At 39.2% G+C, this 23,716-nt stretch overlaps 1 protein-coding gene and 1 pseudogene across 1 annotated transcript in view; both read right to left on the bottom strand.

The window, feature by feature from the left end:
• Positions 1 to 509: 509 nt before the first annotated feature.
• VEPH1 (ventricular zone expressed PH domain containing 1) overlaps positions 510 to 23,716 on the bottom strand; it is a 224,363-nt gene continuing 201,156 nt past the window's right edge. The window contains exons 13-14 of the mRNA XM_045903484.3: positions 6,567 to 6,703; positions 510 to 2,174 (exon numbers count right to left, since the gene is read on the bottom strand). Of these exons, the coding sequence (XP_045759440.2) occupies positions 1,938 to 2,174; positions 6,567 to 6,703 (374 nt within the window). The 3' untranslated portion in view covers positions 510 to 1,937. The remainder of the gene's footprint in view (positions 2,175 to 6,566; positions 6,704 to 23,716) is intronic.
• On the bottom strand, positions 17,524 to 23,141 carry LOC123834368 (large ribosomal subunit protein uL24-like; annotated as a pseudogene).

The raw sequence follows: 23,716 nt of genomic DNA, 5'->3' as shown, positions 1-23,716 counted from the left end.
GCCCTTATTTGTTCTTTTGTCTTCTCCCTGAGTAACTTCAGCTAATTCCATATCTTTAGTGACCATCTATATATCCAGTGAGGCAAAATCTTGATCTTCAGAACTGTTTCCAACTTGTAATAAATTTTGTTACTCACAATACCCTCAAAATTTACATGTTAAAATTCAATTGTTTCTCTCCTCAAACTTGGCCTCTTATATATTTCCTATCCTAGTGAGTTGGCAGTAGAGTCAAGGTAGAATTAAGAATATTGGCTACTGGGGCTCTTGGGTGGCTCAGTCGTTAAGCGTCTGCCTTCGGCTCAGGTCGTGATCCCAGGGTTCTGGGCTCAAGCCCCGCATCGGGCTCCCTGCTCAGCGGGAAGCCTGATTCTCTCTCTCCCACTCCCCTGCCTGTGTTCCCTCTCTCGCTGTCTCTCTCTGTCAAATAAATAAATAAAATCTTAAAAAAAAAAAAAGAATATTGACTACTTAGATTTTTTTTCCAGGTTTCTATACTAGACTATATGGTCAATAAATTTTAAAGAAAAAATGACCCTTTATATGTATACCAAGTTAGTGTTTGTATTATCTATTGCTACGGAACAAACTTTCACACATGTGGCAGCTTTAAACAGCATGTATTTATTATCTCAAAGTTCCCCTAGGTCAGACGTCCAAGCACAGCTTAGCTGGGTCCTCTGCCCAGGGTTTCGCAAAGGTGCAATCAAGGTGTTGGCTGGGGCTGGGATCCTCTTCCAAGCTCGCTGGTTGTTGGCAAAATTCATTCCCTTGAAGCTATAGAACTCGTGGCAGCTTACTTATTCAAGGCCAATGGAAGAGAGAGTCTCTGACTTGTTCACTCTTTTTTAAAGGGCTTATCTGATGAGGTCAGGCCCACCCAGGGTCATATCCCCCTTTTGACTTGCTCAAAGTCACCTGATTAAGAACCAGAAATCTCTTCACTTTTGCCATGTAATGTAACATAATCATGGAAGAGACTATCCTATTCTTTCTGCCTTATTCTATTAGTTAGAAGCAAATTATAAGTCCCACCACACTCAAGGGGAGGGTCCGGGTGTAGGCCATTGGGAATCATTCTGTAATTCTGCCTGCCACCGCTTAATTTTTTTAAAAAATATGAGTTATGGGAAAATCCATTAAATGTAATTTTGAGATATTAAAAGATTGAATATAAAGAAGAAAGGTATAGAACTTTAACATCTCAAAGTTTAATGGAAATGGCCCATATTTTGAAGATGGTGAAAATGGTTTCTATGTTTATCCTAGCTTACACTTACTGCCTTGGGCAGGAGATATAGTCAAGAACCTACACTTTAGATCATATTATATGAACCTAAATGGAATAATCAGAGAAGTTGTTCTGAAAGACAGACATTTAATTATATAACTGTCTTCACTTGAGAACCATTTTACCATGTGTTCGCCTCATTTGCATTAGAGAGAAAAAAGACAGTTGTATGTCTATGTAAGTCAGTTATATGTTTTCCCTCAGGGTCAATAATTTTGACTTTTCCCAATAGGGCTTTTTTTTTTTCTTCTAATACTTTTGGCAGACTGTGGTTTTCATCAGAAGTGCTTAATCTTAACTCAGGATAGGTATTTCAGGTATCTTGTAAAGTTGTGTTCTTACAACATACAATGGCATATCTACAGAGGTTCCTAGATCCTTCACTCTCCCCTTTCTGCCCCATACCTTCTGTAGCTCCTTTTCCTGTATGAATCACACAGATGTTCTGGAGTTAACGAGGTGCCATTAGAATATGAAATGCATAAAAATCGTGCCACTTTTAGGTCCTGCTTCTTAGGGAAAACAGTTCCACTGGTACTTAGAAAAACACAACGTGACTTGGTGAATTTATCTCTTTTTCTTGACATTGGCAATGATAATGCAATGCCCATTGTATACAGTCAGTGTGAGGTCGGCTTGCAAATCCCTACAGATATGTGGTTACTTCTCTACTTTCCCTCTCTTTTGCTTGGGCAACTGCCACATTGATACACTGGAGCCACTCTTCTGCATTCTTCTCATCCTTGGCCTTGAAAACATAGGTTTTATTGTCTGTGAAGATTTCAAAAGCTCGAGGGAGGGAGCGGTCCCTGCGTTTTCTGGCCACAACTTTCACACTCTGTACTTTGCTGAGTTCTATTGGAGAGTCATCAGGATCATCTTTCTGAAATGCATATGGGAAGGAGAGAACATGAGCTGGCTCCCAGAGCATGAAAATATCTCTGGCAACTGGAGAATTTTCCAAGAGGATCAGAATCCTTTCACTGCATATGGTTCATAACTTTTGTTATTTTGCATGCTAAGGCCTCAGTGAGTCATTCATTAGAACAATGGAGGGAGTGAGCAATTGGCCCTATTTCCAGTATATTAAGTTGGCACAAGATGGCCAATTTATAAGAAATTATTATTCGGTGGGATTTGGGAAAATGTTTGATTAATATTTCTTTGATTTCATGTCATGTTCGATGGATATCAACACTGTATCAATAGAGCAAAATGCAATAGTACAATTGGAGTACTATTAACGCAGGATCTGAAATAATTTGGGAAGCATGAAATTGAATTTTCCTTTGTGTTATCTCTGAGAAAGGTGAATTAATTGAATAAACAGCGTCCTAATGTTTAAGCAGATCAAACTGTTTTTGAAATACACTGGAGCTTTGGAAGTATGATTTGTCTACAAACATTAAGTGAAAGAATACTTAATGATCTACATTTTTCTGGCATCAAAACAGAGGCTTACAGATCACCACTGCAACAGGAGGGTCATCCCAATGGGCTTATGAATAGTTTCAAAAGATCAAATACTTCTTTACAGCAATTTCTTTAACATCCCTGAATTCTTTCGTCTACTGGAGGATGTGCCTGTGCTTGAGGGTCTTGCCAACTCTCCTTTTCCATCTCCCCTACACAACCCACTCTTCTTTCGCTCTGCAATGGAAAGGCACCCTTTTCACTCATCCTGAAGTTACCATGGTGTATCATCCAACTTGGAAAAATCTCAGGAGGATCAAACAAATGAAAAAAGCAACTCAAAATATTGATGCTAGGGAAGTGTCCTTCAAACAAAGCAACACACTCACTCCCCAGCTATTTCATTAAGAGATGCATTTCCAATAGCATTTCACTTTTTAGTGTTCAGTAACTATTTATTACATTTGGTGTTATACTTATGACTTTCCATAAATGATATAATTTTAAAAATATAATAATAAAATATCTAACATTTAGAGACTGATACTCACAAAATATTAAAATAATTAAATTTCAATTTATATACATAGTTTTATTGCAGTAAAAAATGATTGGGTGATCAGGATAAAATGCTGTGGGACTGGTAGAAAACAATATGATTTCAAAGAAAAATGATACCATGTAAACATTGTGATGGGTATTAAGTAGGGCATGTGTTGTGATGAGCACTGGGTGTTATATGCAGCTAATGAATCACTGAACACTACATCAAACACTAATGATGTACTATGTGCTGGCTAACTGAACATAGTAAAAAAAATAAAGATGAACTAATTTATGTATTTCTTTAATGGATGGTGTTAGGTGTCAAATTGCTACGGTATCTTATTCCAATGGTTATACTTAAAGGAGAGGTGTGAACTTTTTATTTTAAAATGATAATATTTTCAATTCAACAGAAATTACAGTTTGTGGACTGTTTAAACTTATGATAAACTTAAAATGCTGCAAGGTATTACACAGATTTTCAAAATTCTTTTAGGGAATAGACAGAATAAAGTTTGAAGATACCTGCACAAGATAATAATTTGCTAGCTTAATTTGGTTTATGGTAAATATCTGACAGTAATAAGATTGTATTTCTTTGAATTAGTCTATAGAACAGAAATTGATACATGGAGGAACTGATCAAGAAAACAAAAAGTTACCATAGTTCTCTAAAGAGGGACAGTGAATTACCCAAGAGAAGTGGACAGGAAGTCAAAGGGCACCACTGCCTAGCTGGTTGGTAGAGATCAAGACCTTACGAACGCGAAAGTAAAAAAATAACACCATAGTCTTTCAGTCCTTATTAAAAATGCACATTTTTCTCATTTACAAGAAAGGGGTTGAAGCTTCAGCTGGACTGATGACCCCTGCTAGGTCACTGTGTCCCTGGGGATGAGAGGGAATTTGCTGTGGTCGTTATAGTACATTATATATTTCTCAATATTTGAGCCACATGTTCTGTCAGATTTCTGAAATGTCAAACCATTATTTCCCTATAAAGATATCAAACAAGTTAGCCAATTATAAAATAGCCTACTCTAAGCTTTATTAAAAAGCTCTGAATCAAGAAGTATAAAGGTCATTATTTGAGCTCAGGAAAAATATTCTTATGCACTAACTCTGCTCTGTCTCAAGGGATCTGAGAAATCATTGCATCTTAACTTCTGATTTCTTTAATAAAAACAGGAAATTCAGATGGTCATTTTAAACACTTTAAAAATACTTCAGTGTGCAGCTATGCTAAGGAAAGTTTCTTTAAACCTCCAATAACTGTCTGAATTGAGTCCAGTAACTGTCTGAATAACCATTATGCTTCCCTTTCAAAAAGATCTTCAGCCACAGAAAAGTCCATCTGTATATTTAATAATACACGCAGATGAATAAAGTAGCATGAGCTTAGGGTTTTTTTTTTCCGTTCAAAAAGTTAACATGACGTTTTATTAATTAAAAAAGCGTTCATCAAAATTTGTCATAATTCGGATATACCATACTTTATTCCTGTTGCGTAAAAAGTTCAAATACATTTTATAATGAGCACTCTAAAGATATAGTGCATATGTTTTCAGTGACTCATAATTTTTAAATAATTTAAAATCTTTCTTTAATGAATTCAAACACAGTTTGGTTTGCCACTGCTCTGTATTTTAAGTATTCCCGGGAAGCAGGACAGTACATTCATTTAACAACAAGCTTTGATGTCACGCGGCCTGTGCCTGACTCCAGTTTTATCCCTTTTTACCTTACTGGCTCTAACTTTGGTCAAGCCAATCAAAGTCTCTCTCTCTCTGTCTCTGTCTCTCTCTCTCTCACAAGGGGAAGGGAGTGGGGAGGGTCTGATGTTACATGATGTAAAAGTACCATATGGTGGAACAAGTTTGAGATATAGTAGTTAAACAAAATTAAGTGGGCTCTTTCCTGCAAGACTTGTCAGAACCTTTAGTTCCTTTGTATTTCCCAGATATCTTTGATATCCTGGCAATGACTGACAGACCCTGGGTCCCCAAATCCATGAGTGGGGCACAGTAGGTGTAAAGGCATCAGCAGGGTGTTGTATGCGTGTTCTCTGGGCATCTTTCCACAGGAGTGGATGGATGACCATGTGTACATATGCACATATTTCCACATCACTCTGATTCTGGGGCTCAAATAATACCTGTAAGAGTGGGACAAGACAGAAATCCAAAGGCCAGGGTCTTGCTCTCCCTGGCTTGCCTGGCAGGCGAGATAAAGACCGAAAGTGCCCCCACTTCCCACTCAAGTCAGATTCCACAAGGCTTTCTTTCTGTCAGATCTAACCTGGTGCCTGCCCATCCTGGGAAAGACACCAGCTCTCAGGGCCTGTGCACTGTGCAGAAGGCCACCGAGATCACCCAGCCCAGAGGAATATGCTTCCATCCGCTGGCAGGGAGGGAGAGAGGGAGGGAAAGGCACCCCAGATTTACCCATATGTAACATGACAAAAACAATAGTGCTGACCTCAAAGGACCGTTTTGAGGATTCTTTAAGGCAATCCAGGGTGGCATGTGCTAAGCTATTATTATTATATTCAAAATATCCAAGAGGTAGGTCAAGATTTCTTTCTCCCTGATCCTGAATGAATAGAATTTAATGATAAATAAAACTGACTTGAGAAGAAAGGAATAACTTTGCATTGCTGATTGGAATAAAATGCTATTTCAGAAGTTTCTCACTGAAATTTCAGAGTACAGATATTTACTGAGCATCCTAGTTCAGATTGAAAATTACATTAAATGAATATTTATTAATTCTTTTAGAATCCTGTTCTATTTAACTGAGTATTAAATGACTGCAAGATGATAGTGGTTTTCCCTAACCAGCACTGAACTTAGTTGACTATGAAAAGTACTTAAAATAAATCAGCCTTTTTCTTTCTCCCAGCCTGCTGTCTCTCTTCCCTGGGTCCCTGACTCCAAATATAACCTTTAGTTATAAAGGAAGTCAGGGTCAATATCATAAGCTATTAATTTATGTAGGTGATCTATAAGGGAACAAAAGGCACACGGTTCAAATCAAGCTCACTGGGTAGTCCTTTGGCAGTTTATCTTCTAAACTTAAGTCAACTTAAAAAAGATCTCCTGTAATAAACTGAAGAGAGACAGTAAACCAACTAACATAGGACTGAACAGAATAGACAGTCCAAGGGACATATGCAAAAAAAAAAAAAATGACACTGTGAAATTATTAATGGAAAAGGACAAATTATTGGCGTTTTAACTCAGGACAAAATGCCTACCTGGTTGATGTAGATCAAGACCTTAAAAATACAAGTGTAAAAGACAAGGGGGAAACTTACAGACTTTCCTTTTTGAAACAGAAGTTGATTTCCAGCCAGTGTAAAATAACGAGTTTTCCACCTTTTGATGAACTTCCATCTGACTTGCTTCTCTTTAAGTTTTCCTTCTATGAGAGGCTGGCCATCTTGATTTACAACTGTTGAAGGTAAGAGAATGATCAAACTATTTATTTCCCATTATTTATTTGGCAAGCAATCAAAAGTCAGAATTGTACAATGAACGAGAACCCAGTAGGCATATTTGGAAAGTGTGCTAATAAATTATGAATTTGGTTAATCTTTCCCCCTTTGTCCCTAAAGGAATGCACAATTTAGATATGATAATGGGAACCTGTTGAAAGTCCTCACTGAGATTTTCAAAAGGAATATAGTTCACAAAAAGAGGATCTGGTTAGCAGTTTTTAAGGCGTATCCAGATATCCAGCTTTCTGTGCTTCTTAACTCTTTTGTTTCATGATAGTCTGTACAGATGAACTGCTTAGAAGCACAGCTTTATGACTAATCACAAACCAAGTGTATTTAACTATTTGGCAGCAAAAGTCAAAGGAGTGCCCCCAAAGATGTATTTTTCCTGAAGACACAACATTGCAAAGGCAAGCCCAACTCTTTTGGACATGGTTATTTCCACTCTGGAACACACATACTCCTTCTCCATTCTGCATATGCTCATCTCTGCCCAGTCAACAACTAATCATTCCATGAGTCAACTCAAATGTTGCTTCTTTTGGGAGAACTTCCCCAAACTCAGACCAGAGTGGCTTCCCTTGCCATATGTTCTCATAGCATCTGGCATATTTCTTTTACATCAAGCATCATTGGTAGATAGTTATTGGTGTTTATCTGATTCATGTCTGTCTTTCCCATTTAACTGAAAGCTCCATGAGGGCCTTTGCTTTGTTCACCGATATATCACCAGGCAACTAATATGGTGCCTGGCAAATACAGCAAATCTGTAAGTATTTTTTGAGTGAAAAGGTTAATTTTGCAGTGAAGTAGAGTGTGTATGATTACACATAATCATAGAATTAGAAGATGTGTTACAATGTCAAAAGTCAGAAGTTTTAATGTTGAACTAAAGAATTTCATTCATTTTGTCAACTACCTAAGATTTACTCTCCAAATTCATAGGTAAGCATCTGATTTCTGGGGATTATGACAATATTTACTTACATATATTATGTTCAATTTTCATAGCACTTTGGAAGTAATGAAATGTGTTCCATCATTTGGAAATTTAGACAGTGCCTGTTTGACCATATAAACACAACCTATTCTTCCTATCCTACCACTTCTCTTTTCTAATATAGGTCAAATAACTACTTTAGACAAAGAGGATTTCTCCACCTTGACAGCATTTTCAGGATAAGAATGATGAAATGTATGAAATGTATAGTTTTCTTTTTTTTTAAATTTAATTTTATTTCATTATGTTATGTTAGTCACCATATAGTACATCACTAGTTTTTGATGTAGTGATCCATGATTCATTGTTTGCATATAACACCCAGTGCTCCATGCAGTATGTGCCCTCCAGTGAAATGTACAGTTTTCATAAACAAAATTCTACTAAGGCTACTTTGGCCTCCCTCCCCCCTACCCCCATTTGATGTCTATTCAATTGAATGTTCTATTGTCAACCCCAAATTAAAGCTAAAAACTGAAAATACTATCAAATATATTATTAGATAGTGACAGGGCTATGAAAAAAATGGAGTAGGGAGGGACCTGGGGGTTGGTGCACACTCACATAGGTGGTCAGGAAAGAGCTTGGACATTTGAGGGTATCTTTGATCTGAGACTTTAGTGTTGAGAAGTGTCTCCCATCTTTGGAGAATCTTCATGGCAGCTAGTATCGTGCCCAGCAGAGCATAGGGAAACCAGGAACTCAAGAAGTATTGACTATCAATTTCAAGAAAATGATTTCAGGGGCGCCTGGGTGGCTCAGTCAGTTAAGTGTCTGCCTTCGGCTCAGGTCATGATCTCAGGGTCCTGGGATGGAGTGCTGCATCAGGCTCCCTGCTCAGTGGGGAGTCTGCTTCTCCCGCTGCCTCTCACTTGTGCTCTCTCTCTCTCTCTCAAATAAATAAATAAAATATTTAAAAAAAAAAAGAAAAGAAAAGAAAATGATTTCAGTGCTTTGCTTTGCTTTACTTAGGAATCATCTGATTTAGAGTATTAAAGACTGTAATGCTCTTTGAAAATTTAATTTTCTCATAACCATGATGCTCGCTTCCTTTGCGCGGCCTCTACACTCCACAGTTACCTCGGATAAAGCACTTAGGACAGATGCTAGGTCTTTCCTGGGCTGTATGTCCTCGAGAGCCAGAATAGCCTCACAGTGGCCTGGACCATGGGTTCAGTGTTTACTAACAGCGTGCTCTTGAGTCACGAAGGGGGCAGCAGTCTGTCTGAGAGGAGGAACAGAAGGTCCAAAGGGAGATCCAAGATAAAAAGAAAACAAACTCTAAACAAACAAATAATGAAAGACCCAGGCTGAGACTTACATTAAAATCTTTCCTAAAACATCCATTTCCTATGCTTCCAAATGAGAAAAAATTGCTAATCTAATTATGATGATCAAGGATTTTTTTAATAAGAATTCAGAAGAGTTAGATTTGAGTCCTTTCAACTATAGTTTTCTGATCAGCAAGACCCCACCTGATTTACAAAGATGATGAGATCAAAAGTCAAAATTAAGAAACTTATGTGAAGATACTAGGTAAGTAAGCACTATGGCCCCCTCCATCCTCTGCTTTTATTAGACTTTACTTCATAGCTTGTAATCACATTGCTTTCTTGCCATGGATTTAATGGTAAGATTATTTAATGTAATGGCTTCATAACAGTACAGTTTTCTAGTCTCAGTCTTCTATATTTACTCAAAGAGGCATTTGAAATAGTCATGATACCTGAGCTGATTAGAAATCATGGTTGATTTAGGTAATATTTAAGCCCATGGATCCTTCTGGATCTGACATAAGGAATTAGCTTCAAGTATTTCTTCTCAAGGCAGATCCAAATGTTGCACTTGGGTGCCTGGGTGGCTCAGTTGATTAAGCATCCGACTTGATTTCGGCTCAGGTCATGATCTCAGGGTCATGAGATCCAGCCCCATGTTGGGCTCCAAGCACTGAACATGGAGCCTGCTTAAGATTCTCTCTCTCCCTTTCCCTCGGCCCCTCCCCCACTTGCCCACATGCTCACTTGCTCTCTCTCTCTTAAAAAAAAAAAAAGACTTTACAAATGTTGTACTTGAAGAGTATGTGACAAAAATTTGCAAGGAGAACTTGGCAAAATAGCTGAAGGAATTGCTTGAGACACAGAGTGGCAGGATATCATACCCACAGACTTACATAATGCCCATATGACCATAATGACCATGAAAGACTCAAGACAAAATGACAGGTTTACTGGAGCACAAAAGGTTGAAGGACTGTCGAGAAATGCTGCCAAGCAGAGGCTTATCACTGTATAGCTCAGGCAAAATTATCCCAGGGAAAAAGTCCATGGAAAGGGTTGTAGGAAGGAAATGTTAGCAGAACTTTAAAGTAGCTGCATGTGAGGACCCAATTTAGTCATCAGAGTCGGCTTTAGATAATTTTGTAAAAGCCAGGCTATTTGTAGCTGTAGGATTAATTTAAAAATAGTTTCAAAGGCAAAAAACAAAGAGACTTAAAATTTTTCCACTTACTATCCCATCTCTTAATTTTTTTTGCAATTATATCTAGCATATGCATGAGAGGCCATGTTTCATTTTAAAAGGTCTATTGCCCATATCATATCCTTGTAAGCAATAATTCTCATGATAACCCTGTCTTCATGATCAAAACAGGGAACTAATTTTTTCTAGGTATGATCATAATCTATTTGAAAAATAACATGTGGAATTAGACTGAGAGAACGATCATGTGTCTGAAACTATCTTGTTAGTCTTGTTAGCACGTAACACATGCAAGATAAATAAATATTTTCTCATTTACCAATTAATGCATTAGTTCATTTAAAGTGCCACAATTTGGCTAAGACATCTCTACCAACCTGGATCTGTTCTTCTCTTCAATTGTCAGTTGGCTGAAAAGCTATGGAATATTAAACTGAATTCTCTCAAGCAATTGGAGCCCAAACTGTTACTGTGTTTACCAACTTAAAAGTCTTTCTGAGTGTCAATACAAATGTTTATACATTAATTGTATTTCTTGTGTGCACCAAGGGTTGAAGATATTTATGTTGCTAAAAAATGAATTTTGAAGGTATTAATCTTACTCAGCATGCAGTTGGTGAATAAGAGTGAAGAAATACCAGACAAAGACCTTAAAGCTGAGGAGCCCCATGGCAGGAAGAGCAAAGCAATAAAGAATAGTCGTCTGTTCATCTGTCAACCATCCAGCCATCCCACATGTACTTTTGAGCACAGATAAGCTGTAAGGCACTGTGTTTGGATCTGAGGGGTTTACAATGCTCAGTACAGAGGGAACTTGGATTTATCATCTTGTAGGTGAGGTCAAGCATTTTACAAATTATACAGTTCAATGTGGAGTTTGGCAAGTGCCACTGGAGAAGGAAAAGCCAAGCACCACAACACTCAAAGAAAGGAAATTCTACTTCTGGCTAGGAGGAGGTGACATGGGAGCTGGGCTTGTGCTAGGGAAGGAAAAAGGGTATTTAGGAAGAGGGCAGAAAAGGGCAGAGGTACAAGAGGGATGTGTAAGAATCTGGAAGGATCCATGAACTTAGAAGCAACTTCATAAAGCAGTTGTTCTGGGACAAAGCCATGGGTGGAGGGCTGAGGGTGTGAAGGCAATGCAAGATTTTCTAGGTGTAAGATCCAGGAAAGAGATTGGGTAACAAACTGTCATGGTGAGGTCATATTGGACGTTAATTGAAGGTCCTTTTGAAGACTCATTAGAAAGGACTTTGCTTTTCTTAAGGACTAAGCAGGAGCCTGGAGCCTGTGAAGGTCCAGCCAGCACAGGCATGAAGCCCCCCTGGGCCCCAGATGGGATCAGTTATATATCACAGAGAGTCTCAGCAGGAAACAGAGGACACCTCAAGCTGGGTAATTGAGGGGAGTTAATAAAGGGACTATTTACACAGATGTGAGCAAGGTGTAGAAAAAGCACCATAGTACTCTGGGGCCAGGAACCATGGAAAGGCATAACATGCCTCTGCCTGAAGAAGAGAGCGGAGAGAACAGTTAGGACTCAGAGGGAAACCTGTATGGAGAACACTGACTGACAGGAGCTGTGGCCTTGGGCATAGGACACAGTCAACCTGCAGTGACCAAGCAGAGGGGAAGCTGGGAATAAATAATCCAACCTCACTCTGCTCCCTCCCTCTGATCTTCTGCCTTTGTCGCTAGTGGTCAACTGTAACTGAAAGCCAGAGGTAAGGGAGACTGGAACACACTGGAGAGGCACCTCTTCTTAACGGGGCAGGGGAAGCAGCAAAGCTTCCTGGAGTAAATGTGTCTGAGCCGAATTCTGAGGTGAGGAAGGTGAAGGGAGAAGAGGTACACTGAAAAAACAAAAATGGAAACAAAAAACATAGGCAAAAGGCCAAGGCTTAGAGAGGGGTTGTGCAATGGCTTCTAGAAACTAACTCATTCTATGTGATGGGAGCCTGGTGGGACTTGAAGGGCCAGAGTTGGTGTGAAAGTCAAGGAGAGACCAGTCCTAAGGATCCTCAGACATTGTGCAGAGTGGACTCTAAGGCTTTGTAATAGAACATAATGAAAAATATCTGGGCGCCTGGGTGGCTCAGTCATTAAGCATCTGCCTTCGGCTCAGGTCATGATCCCAGGGTCCTGGGATCGAGCTCCGCATCGGCCTCCCTGCTTGGCGGGAAGCCTGCCTCTCCCTCTCCCACTCCCCCTGCTTGTGTTCTCTCTCTCGCTGTGTCTCTCTCTGTCAAATAAATAAAATCTTAAAAAAAAAAAGAAAAATAATAATTTCTGTAGTTACACAACCCCTTTTTATCTCAAGAGCACTAGAGTTCAATGATTGAAGGTCTCCATCTCGTTTTAAGTGTCTTGCAATTCTGAATATGTCTTTAGCCATTTATAACTTACTTAAACATAGTGTGCTGAATACCATGTTTACTCACCACTATAATAGACCACTCGGGGCTACACCAAAACTTTCTCTGGTATAGGCCTATAGTTTATGGGGCAAAGGCAGTGATTCTGGAGCCAGAGCTCAGCAGAAGCCGGAATCTGCTACTTAACAACTGACTATTCTAATGCAAATTACTTCACTGAGCTTCAGTTTTATCCTCTCTAGAGTAGTCATGCTTAACAACGGGGCCACCATGAATGGCTGTGTAGGTTGTTCACTGCACAGAAGCAGGCAGCCAAGGTGGTGAGTAGAGGCTGAAATTCAGCTTGTATTTTGCTGTTCAAGCCATACACCCCCAAGTGGATTTCATCCACCAGAAATAAAGACACACAAAAGTGCCATTAAGGTTAACTGTGACCTTGCTTAAGCAAATGCCTGGTATATTGTAAGGGATCAATAAAGATCAATAATGATCATCATGATCATGATATCATCATCATCAACAACATAAAATGATCATCATCATCATCCTTTTGTTGTGATGATGAACGTTTGGTTTTTATAAATATAACTTAATGGCACCAGGATAAAACCTGCCTCCCTCCCTCAAATCAAGAATGTAGTGAAATCTACATGAAAGTGTTAGGAATAACAAGAGAATTCAGAGTGAGATGGGGAACACATTTAAGGTTCAAGGACTTCAGGCTTTGAAGTTAAGGTGTAACAGGCAATTCAAAGAGTCCCAAAAGGGAGGTGAACACTTCACCAAGACTGCCATTTTCAAGCCAATCCAGTATGGATTGGGCTGCATTGGGAGTGTTTTCCACATCATCTGTGGTTTCTCCCCTTTCTTCCAGACATCCTGCTTGTTCTTATGACAGTGGATGGTAACTCCTGTACAATTACAATTACTATTCACATTTCATAGTGACTTCCATCCAGATTCAGAAATCCCTTATACTGTGTACTTTTTTGGTTTCTCTAACTTTTGTCTTAAAAGCATTGCACTGTGCATGAAAAACCCATAATTGAGACTGTCATGAATTTCATTTGTGATACTTGAATTCTTAGATATTCCTTCCTGATTGTTAAAGATAAATACCTTCAAAAGAAGGCATATTCTGGAAGAAAAAAATATAAATCTCATATATAGAGAGAGATATCAATATCAAACACACACAATACGTGACTTTCTGTTAAATAAAATGATCTCCCATATTACTTTTGAAAAGAACTTATTTAAGAAGATACTATTTATTCAAAGAATACATTTGGCAGAAAAATTACACTCAAAATGTTATCATATGAATACCTTTGTCTCTTAAAATGAATCACTGTGAATTCATTAATTTGTTTTTTGTCATCATTTGCTGAGAAAAATTTTACTAAAAATTTTCTGAGATGATACAAACTTTGGATGTTCACTTATTTGGTAAATATTTATTGAACATTGTGTGCTAGGGGCTGAAGATGGATGGATGAGGAGAGTTCCCTTCATAGAATTTACTATTTACCAGAGGAAATAGACATTAATCAAATAACCATATATGAAAACACAAGACAGCAGGTATAACAACTGTCATGAGAAGAAGTCTGAAGGGCTTTGAGGACCTTAGTATTAGGCAGGGAGGTCACAGAAGGCTTCCCCATGGCAGTGAATTTGAACTGTAATGGGAAGGCTAAGATCTCTATTAACTAGATGAGGAGGGGAGAAAGGGCACTCCATACAAAAGCCCAGTGGCAGGAAGAAGCATGGTGCATATGGGAAACTGAAAGAAGATCCTTCTAGCCTGAGTGGAGAGAGAGAATAGGTGACATATGGGACAAGATGAGGCTGCAGAGGATGGGAGAGACCATTGCATGTGAGGCTGTGAGGGGCATATTATAGAATCTGGTCTTTAAGCTAAGAGCTGTGGGAAGCTGTTGTAAGGTTTCATGCAGGGGAGTGGCACCATCAGAGTTGTGTTTTGAAGAGACCATTCTGGCTACAACATGGGAGACTGACTGGCAGTGTTGGCCAGACAAAGGCCCCATCAAAAAGGAGAATTACAGACCAATATCTTTGATGAACATGGATGCAAAAATTCTCACCAAGACACTAGCCAATTGGATCCAACAATACATTAAAAGGATTATTCACCATGACCAGGTGGGATTTATTCCTGGGATGCAAAGGAATGCATTTGCAACATCTGCAAATCAATTAATGTCATATACTACATAAATAAAAGAAAGGACAAGAAGCATATGATCCTCTCAATTGATGCAAAAAAAGCATTTGATAAAATACAGCATCCGTTCTTGGATTATAACTCTCCACAGTGTAGGGATAGAGGGAACATACCTCAATATCATAAAAACCACTTATGAAAAGCCCACAGTGAATATCATTCTTAGTGGGGAAAAACTGAGAGCTTTCCCCCTAGGTCAGGAACATGACAGGGAGCCCAATCTCACCACTGTTGTTCAACATAGTACTAGAGGTCCTAGCCTCACCAATCAGACAACACAAAGAAATAAAAGGCATTCAAATTGGCAAAGAAGAAGTCAAACTCTCACTTTTTGCACATGACATGATACTTTATGTGGAAAAGCCAAAAGACTCCACCTTAAAATTGCTAGATCTCATATGGGAATTCAGCAATGTGGCAGGATATAAAATCAAGGCACAGAAATCAATTGCATTTCTATACACTAACAATGAGACAGAAGAAAGAGGAATTAAGGAATCAATCCCATTTACTAGTGCACTAAAAATGATACGATATCTAGAAATAAGCCTAACCAAAGAGGTAAAGGATCTGTACTCTGAAAACTACAGAACACTTATGAAATTGAGGAAGACACAAAGAAATGGAAAAATGTTCCATGCTCATGGGTTGGAAGAGCAAAAATTGTTAAAATGTCTATGGTACCCAGAGCAATCAACATATTCAATGCAATCCCTATCAAAATATTGATATTTTTCACAGAGCTGGAACAAATAATCCTAAAATTTTATGGAACCAGGAAAGACTCTGAATAGCCAGAGGAATGTTTAAAAAGAAAACCAAAGCTGGGGGCCTCACAATGCTGGACTTCAAGCTCTATTACAAAGCTGTAATCATCAAGACAGCATGGTACTGGCACAAAACAGACACATAGATTAACAGAACAGAAGAGAGAACCCAGAAATGAACCCTCAACTCTATGGGCAACTAATCTTTGAAAAAGCAGGAAAGAATATCCAATGGAAAAAGACAGTCTCTTCAACAAATGGTGTTGGGAAAATTGGACTGCCACATGCAGAAGAATGAAACTGGACCATTTTCTTACACCATACACAAAGATAAACTCAAAATGGATGAAAGACCTAAATATGAGATAGGAATCCATCAAAATCCTAGAGGAAAGCACAGGTAGCAACTTTTTTGATCTTGGCCACAGGAACTTCTTGCTGGACATGTCTCTAAAGGCAAGGGAAACAAAAGAAAAAATGAACTTGGGACTTCATCAAGATAAAAAGCTTTTGCACAGCAAAGGAAAAGTTGACAAAACCAAACCACAACCTACAGAATGGGAGAAGATTTTTACAAATGTCTTACCAGATAAAGGGCTAGTACCCAAGATCTATAAAGAACTTATCCAACTCAACGCCTAAAAAACAAATAATCCAGTCAAGAAATGGACAGAAGACATGAACAGACATTTCTCCAAAGAAGACATACAAATGACTAACAAACACAGGAAAAAATACCACCATCCCTCGGCATCAGGGAAATACAAATCAAAACCACAATGAGATACCACCTCACACCAGTTAGAATGGCTAAAATTAAGCGAGGAAACAACATATGTTGGTGAGGATGCAGAGAAAGGGGAACTCTCTTACACTGTTGGTAGGAATGCAAGCTGGTACAGCCACTCTGGAAAACAGTATGGAGATTCCTCAAGAAGTCAAAAATAGAGCTACCCTATGACCCAGCTATTGCACTACTAGGTATTTACCCAAAGGATACAAACGTTGTGATTCAAAGGGCCACCTGCACACCAGTGTTTATAGCAGCAATGTCCATAATAGCCAAACTATGGAAAGAGCCAAGATGTCCATCAACAGATGAATAAAGATGGGGTGTGTGTGTGCGAGTGTGTGTGTAATGGAATATTACTCAGCCATCAAAAAGAATGAAATCTTACCATTTACAATGACATGGATAGAACTGGATTGTATTATGCTAAGCAAAATAAGTCAATCAGAGGAAGAAAATTATCATATAGTATTACTCATAGAGGAATTTAAGAAACAAAACAGAGGATCATGGGGAAGGGAGGGAAAAATAAGACAAAATCAGAGAGGGAGGCAAAGTATAAGAGACTCTTAACTCTAGGAAATAAACTGAGGGTTGCTGGAGGGGAGGTGGGTGGGGGGATGGGGTAAATGGGTGATGGGCGTTAAGGAGGGCACGTGATGTAATGAGCACTGGGTGTTACATGCAATGGATGAATAACTGAACTCTACATCTGAAACTAATAATACACCATATGTTAACTAATTGAGTTTAAATAAAATAAGTTAAAACAAGCCAATGGGAGGATTCAATTAGGAGGAAGAAACAGAATAGGTAAGAAAGGGTAATGTATACGAGAAGGTGGGAAGGATGAAATCCTATGCAAAATATCACCACCTTCTTGAGATATTTGATGACTTTATTCTCTGTGGCTGCTAAAAGCACCTGTATGTCTTTTATATAGGTGAGTTTGTGGCTGAAAAATAAATTTCTTTCCTAATGTGTTTATATAGGTAAATAAAAAGTTAGAGTTACTCTGAAAGGTGATAACTAGAGTTCTTTTGAAATATATTAAGTGCTTTGTTTTGGAGCTACATAAAAATTCTTTAAATCAATGTTATCTTTTTTTTTTTCATTTTAACAGTTTTTATTTCAAGTTGCATATAAGATTACTTTACTCCTGCATCTTCTCAATTGTTTCTTCCTTATATTTGCCCTTTTCCTTTCCTACTTGGCGAGATTTGGCTTTACGTTCAAGGATCTTTTTGCGGTCTTTGTCCAGTTTTAGTCTGTGGTGATAACCACCTTGCTAGGGTGAATGCCCACATGGACGGTTGTGCTGTTTGCCTTCTCTCGCTGCACGTGTTCAATGTAGATGACGTACTTCTTCCTGTGAACCTGGACTACTTCGCCAATCTGCTGACCTTTGTAGTGTCCTCGCACAACCTGCAGTTCATCATCCTTTCGGATGGGCATGGATCGAATGTTGTACTTCTGTCTCGGCTCTTTGGAAAGAGGGGAAGACATGATCTTCCTGCGAATGTGGAAGGTGCATTGAAATGCCATTTTCGGTTCTTGCTCCGGTCAGAAGTCACAAAGGGATTAAACTTCACTTTGGCCGCTGGCGCTTCAGCGATGGCCGCAAGAGGTCTAAATCAATGTTATCTTAAGCCTGTATAGGGATAAGAGACTGGTTCACTCACTCTAGTCTGCCTTTTGAAAGCATACTTCTCCTCCTCCATAGATTGGCTGGACTCAACTGATTCTCCAAGTGGAAAAGGACTCATTTCCATGCACAATGATTTTTTTGTGGAGAACCATGGGGTGACTAACGCTTGGCTGCCAGTATAAGGCCTATCAGACACTTTTATCCTATTTCAAGATAAGATTGTTAACCCAATATGAAAAGGCAGAAGGATTAGGAAGTGATGGGAGACGAAGAATAGAAATTAACCCTGAAGGGTACTAGGTTACTGATCTTAGCTTATTTCCCACGTGTTACTAGCAAGTTTACTATGGACTCTATGTGTATGTGTGTATTGAAACCTTTTAGTAAAATACTAAAATTGGGTATGTTAAAATCCTGTGCACAACAACATTTTTTCTTATAAACATTTATTTTGCAAAAGTTGCTCCTTTAAGCTTTCAGTTCAGTGTTTATTTAATTTTGAGAAAGTATTAGATTTGAAAGTTAATTTCAAAACAAATCCTGCATCTTCCATAGTCATCCCATCCCTTAGGTTATCCACGAATTACTCAATAGTACATCCATATGCGAAATACTTGTTGAACACTTCTATATGCTGGGTACTGCCTGGGTAGGGCATAGAAGGATCAATAATCTCCTCTGGTTCGCTGTCTAGTGGGGGAGATGATTAACAACAGACCCAGAAGTGTTGGCAGAGAACAGAAAGAACAGAGGAGAGGCATTTATTCTCCGGGGGTGTGGTGTGTCTGTGTATACCAGTGTGGGTGCCCACGGGCAAGCGTGTGTGTGTTGTGAGAGAGAGATGTGAGTGTGTGGGAAGGTTTAAAAGAGAGAGGCATGCCCATGCCAGAAAGGCATAAAACAGGAAAATGGGAAGAGGGGGAAAAGGAAAATGATTTTAGGATAATGATTTATCTGAGTCAGTATGTGTGTCTTTATTTTGTCATTAATGAGAGTATCTTTGCACAACAAGCTGGGGTTCCATTTTACATAAGGAACGCATATTCGGTAGTCACCAGCAGTGTCTAAATATGAACACAAGCACTGGACTGCTTTTATCACATGGGCAAATAGAGATGGTTTTTTTTTTTTTTTTTCAAAGATTCCACTTCAGCATCTCACAATTTATTTAAATGTCATTCGCAGACACATATATGGGGCGGGCATATGCTCCCTATTATTACAGAGTAGCACACACCCCATGCCCAGCAAGAATCTTCACTTGACATTCGGCCTAGTGTTCTGAATCAGGCAGCATCTTTCAACGAGAACAGGAGGGCGAAGAACGCTGAGCACGTAAGACAATGTCTAACACATGTAGCAGGAGGGAAGGCCTCACACGACAAACCTAGCCACCACATAAATCCAAAATGGGGTTTTCTTTTTGTTACCTCCAAAGTACTGTGAAAGCTGACAACGAAATTCAATGGAAAGGTTTCATTGAATGGACTCACAAAACTATTTGCAGCCTCTGGGCTGTGTCCTCAGAGGCCTCTGGGCCTGTTCTCCCATTGGTATCTGGAGGGGAGAGTTATCCAGCCCACACTGAAGGTGTCCAGCCATGAAAGCCACACTGCTAGTACCAGTTAGCCAGCAGGGTGTGAAGAAAATCTCCGTACAGAGGCCTTTCTTGACTTGACATCATTTTGAAACCATTTCTATCTGCCCATGTGATAAAACGGACAGCACGCTTTTAGAGCACAACTATGTGAAATCAAGTTCTAAAAAAGAATCCTGACAGAAGTTCATCTGAAAAAAACCATGCTTTCATTTTCTTTCATACGCTGAGGAGACCTCCTACTGACAGCCACATTCAGCAACTAAATATCTAGTGACTAAGAGAGCGATCACACGGGGGAGTGCTCCGATTTACAGAGGAGGACCGCGGTGCCAAAACTGAGATGTCTCTAAGTTATTTTTTGTAGGGTGTAAGAACAAAGGCATCCCATGTGTCTGAAGAAATAAGAGTGAAAGTCACGACCTCGTTCTTCCTCCTCCTTTTGACAAATGTGACTGAACAGAGAGCCAGATGCGTTCCAGGATGGTCCAGCTGACTCACTGTTACTGCTAACACGAACTAGCAGTTCCAAGACACGAGGCCAACTGATAAACGGGATTTGCATGGTCTTCCAGAAGGAAGTTCTGTTCTGTTCTACTCACTTGCTCAATCTCGATTCTCTCATTCATGTGGAGTAATGGGATTGGCAGTAAACACCACCAGACAAATCTCAGAGGATTCCTGAGTTACTTCAGTGATTTGCTAATCTTCTACTCTGTACTTTTATAAAATCATTATCAGAAACTGAATCAACAATTGGAGAGATTGGAAGTAGCTTTCACCGTAACCATTTCCCTCACGTAATCATTTCCCATACATGATCCTACCAAAGCCCCTGTTCTTCTTTAAATGGAATAAGTCAGCAGGGAGGTAGATATTATAACATTGTGGAATAATTGGTCTTAGAATTTCAAATAGTCCATGTCCTTAATTTGGATTTGCCCAAGAGGTGGAAATTTCAGATTCAGGAATTAATCTGCATTAAATCCTGGTTCTACCTCCTCGGTAGCTGTGTGACCTTGGGAAAATTACTTAACCTCTTTGTGTTTCAGTCTCCTCATCTGTAAAATGGAGTCAATAATAATGAGAAAAATGCTTAGCTCAGAGTTAGCATGATAAACGACAGCAATTATAATAATTTTAGGACCTTTAGACTATTCTAGCATTCATTTTCCTCTGAGTTCATCTGTACCTCACTGGATTCAAAGTGTATTTTACTCTAGATATTAAACGCCTGTAAATTTCTGTATATTGATAGGGGTGTTGGTGGGTGGTAAGACTTTGATCTGAAGAAGGGAATGTACTTAGGTGACTGTGTAAGCCAGATGATTTGCTGTCAATTTCTGAATGAGTCCCATAGTTCAGGGTACATAGTGTTAAGAAGGATTTATATTTTAGGATGTCTTTCCTGATGTCTAATTGAAATTTTCTAAATGCCTCATGTTTTATTCCTCATTTATGGAGATGTTGAACGGCATCTTTTATTTTATATTGGAACAATGAATACTTGACAGCAGTTGTTGTATCATTTGTCAGTACTTAAAAAACAAACAAATACCCAAATCCAATTTTAAAATTTCTTTTGTCTTAGACTCCAATCCTGCTTTTTTTTTTTTTTAAAGATTTTATTCATTTATTCATGAGAGACAGAGAGAGAGAGAGAAGCAGAAGGAGAAGCAGGCTCCCAAGGAGCAGGGAGCCCGATGTGGGACTCGATCCCAGGACCCTTGGACCATGACCTGAGCCGAAGGCAGACGCTTAACCATCTGAGCCACCCAGGCGCCCTCCAATCCTGCTTCTTTAAACCCCTCCTCTCTGAGACTAAACCTTGTGAGGGGCATCTGGATCCTATGGGAGCACTGATTAAAACCCAGAATGGTAACAAGACTCAGGCACAGTATGTCAGGTGCTAAGTTAGGGAAGTGGGCCATTTGTTTTATATATAGTGACTTTTCTCAAGGAGGAAAGAAGCACCAACCTCCATTTACCAGATTCACAATGCACTGGGTGTGGTATAGTGATATATTTGATTTGATTAACACATAATCACAGTCTTGAAACATCTTATTTTAACATTCGAGGCATATTTGATTTTGCCATTCCCAAATATTATTCATTCATTCACTCACTCAGCAAGTATTCATTGCCTACTATAAATATACAAGGGTGTGTGCTAGACTTTTCCATCTATGCCGTCTGGCCCTAACTGGATTATGAATCCTTTCAGAGCAGAGATATTGCAGCTTACTCATATTTTATCCCAAGCCTCAGCCTGTAGAAGACCTTCAACCAATGCAACAAACATACATTACGTAAATGAACCGTGGGATGCAGATACTATGCTTGTTGTGTGTAACCAAATAATAAAATATTGATTTCTATTTATTCCTTGATCATATTTAAACTCAAAATTTAAGAACATGAATGCAGACATTGTCTCCGTGAATAATGTGTCAGCAGTATTATGTTAGACCTTTCCCTTATATGAAATATATAATCTATATGCTTATATAAAAACAAGATGAGATCAACAACCTCCATAAATTTTTCAGGGAATCAAGAGTTTTTGGGGACAATAATAGTTTAAAATAGGATTTCTTGCAGACTTGCATCCCTTTTCATGTAGCAGAAGGAAGTGAGCAAAGAAATCTAAGTACACTGAAGTTTTCAGGGCCAAGCATTTTGATTCAATATGTTCTGCCATAAAATATTTGGCCTTGTTTGAATCTTTATTGCTGTATGTTCTCAGTCTATATTTAACTGTGAGAAACACAAGTAAGAAAGAGCAAATTGCAAAATGTTCTTTTCAAGTGTATGGTAGCAAATTTGAGAAAACATATATTAAAGGAACGCTTTGTGCTTTTAACTTCCAGCCCCTTGTCTGAGGCCTCCATTGGCCAGAAAGGATGAAATGTTTATTGAACTAAGGACTCAGCTGACTTGGAATGAGAATTCTTAAGGGTCTCAGAGCTGTCTAAGATAAGCGCCTTACTTCGCCGTGCTCTCAAAGTTTCTTTCACACTGTCTTTTTCATAGGTGAAATAGGTTTCATTAGAAAGTTTTATAATGGAGACTTCCAATTCCCCGATTCCTTATTTGTTCAAATTAAGTTTTTAAAATCAGGGTGTTCGCTCTGTCTTCAGCCAACAATCTTGCCTCACAGAGGACGCCATCCCTCACTGTCAGCTTCTTTCTGCCCCACCTTCTCCGTGCGGTAATACACTTTAATTGGCCCCTCTCACCTCCACCTGGCCAAATAAACACACTTTTTTCCATTCAGCCTTACCTTCTTGGCAGTTAGCAAGAGAATAGACTTGCCACAATGGGTAATCTTTAAGAGGCCCCCAAATCCTCAAATGAAAGGAACGGGTACAGGGGGTGTCATCTGCAGCTCTCTAGAGAATGGCTCGCCTACGAGGTGGCTTTGTGCTCAACAGGGTTTGAACGAGGTTCTCTTGGTTGAAACTGCACTTCCTGAGCAGCGTCCATGTTGAGAACTCTGGGTTCTCTCAGAAGGCAAATGAGTGATGAAATATTCCATTTCCAAGGACAGAGGAACTTTCTGAAGACAGACTTGCTATCAACCTAATTCCACTGGTCAGATTGGGACAAGTGTAACGAGGAGGCAGAGTGGTGGAATGGTTAAGAGCATGGGCCCCGGAGTCAGATTGGGTTCAAATCCTGCTGCTGTTAATTTATTACCTGTGTGACCTCAGTTAATCAAATTGCTCTGGGCCTCAGTTTCCCCATCAGTAAAATGGAGATAATATTAGTACCAACCTAATAAGATCATTGTAAAGGTTAATGAGATATATCTGACATGTTTAGCATAGGGCGTGGCTCATATTCACTAATAATAATAATAATTATTATTTTTTTAAAAATATTTTATTTATTTGACAGAGAGAGACACAGTGAGAGAGGGAACACAGCAGGGGGAGTGGGAGAGGGAGAAGCAGGCTTCCTGTGGAGCAGGGAGCCCGATGCGGGGCTCGATCCCAGGACCCTGGGATCATGACCTGAGCCAAAGGCAGACGCTTAACAACTGAGCCACCCAGGCGCCC

This window comes from Mirounga angustirostris, unplaced genomic scaffold (assembly GCF_029215605.1).
Source record: "Mirounga angustirostris isolate CCGP_5_RB_7025 unplaced genomic scaffold, mMirAng1.0.hap1 SCAF_1, whole genome shotgun sequence".
NCBI classification, from domain to species: Eukaryota; Metazoa; Chordata; class Mammalia; order Carnivora; family Phocidae; genus Mirounga; species Mirounga angustirostris.
Note: the sequence above shows the minus strand (reverse complement) of the source record. Positions and strands in the feature narration are given on the sequence as shown.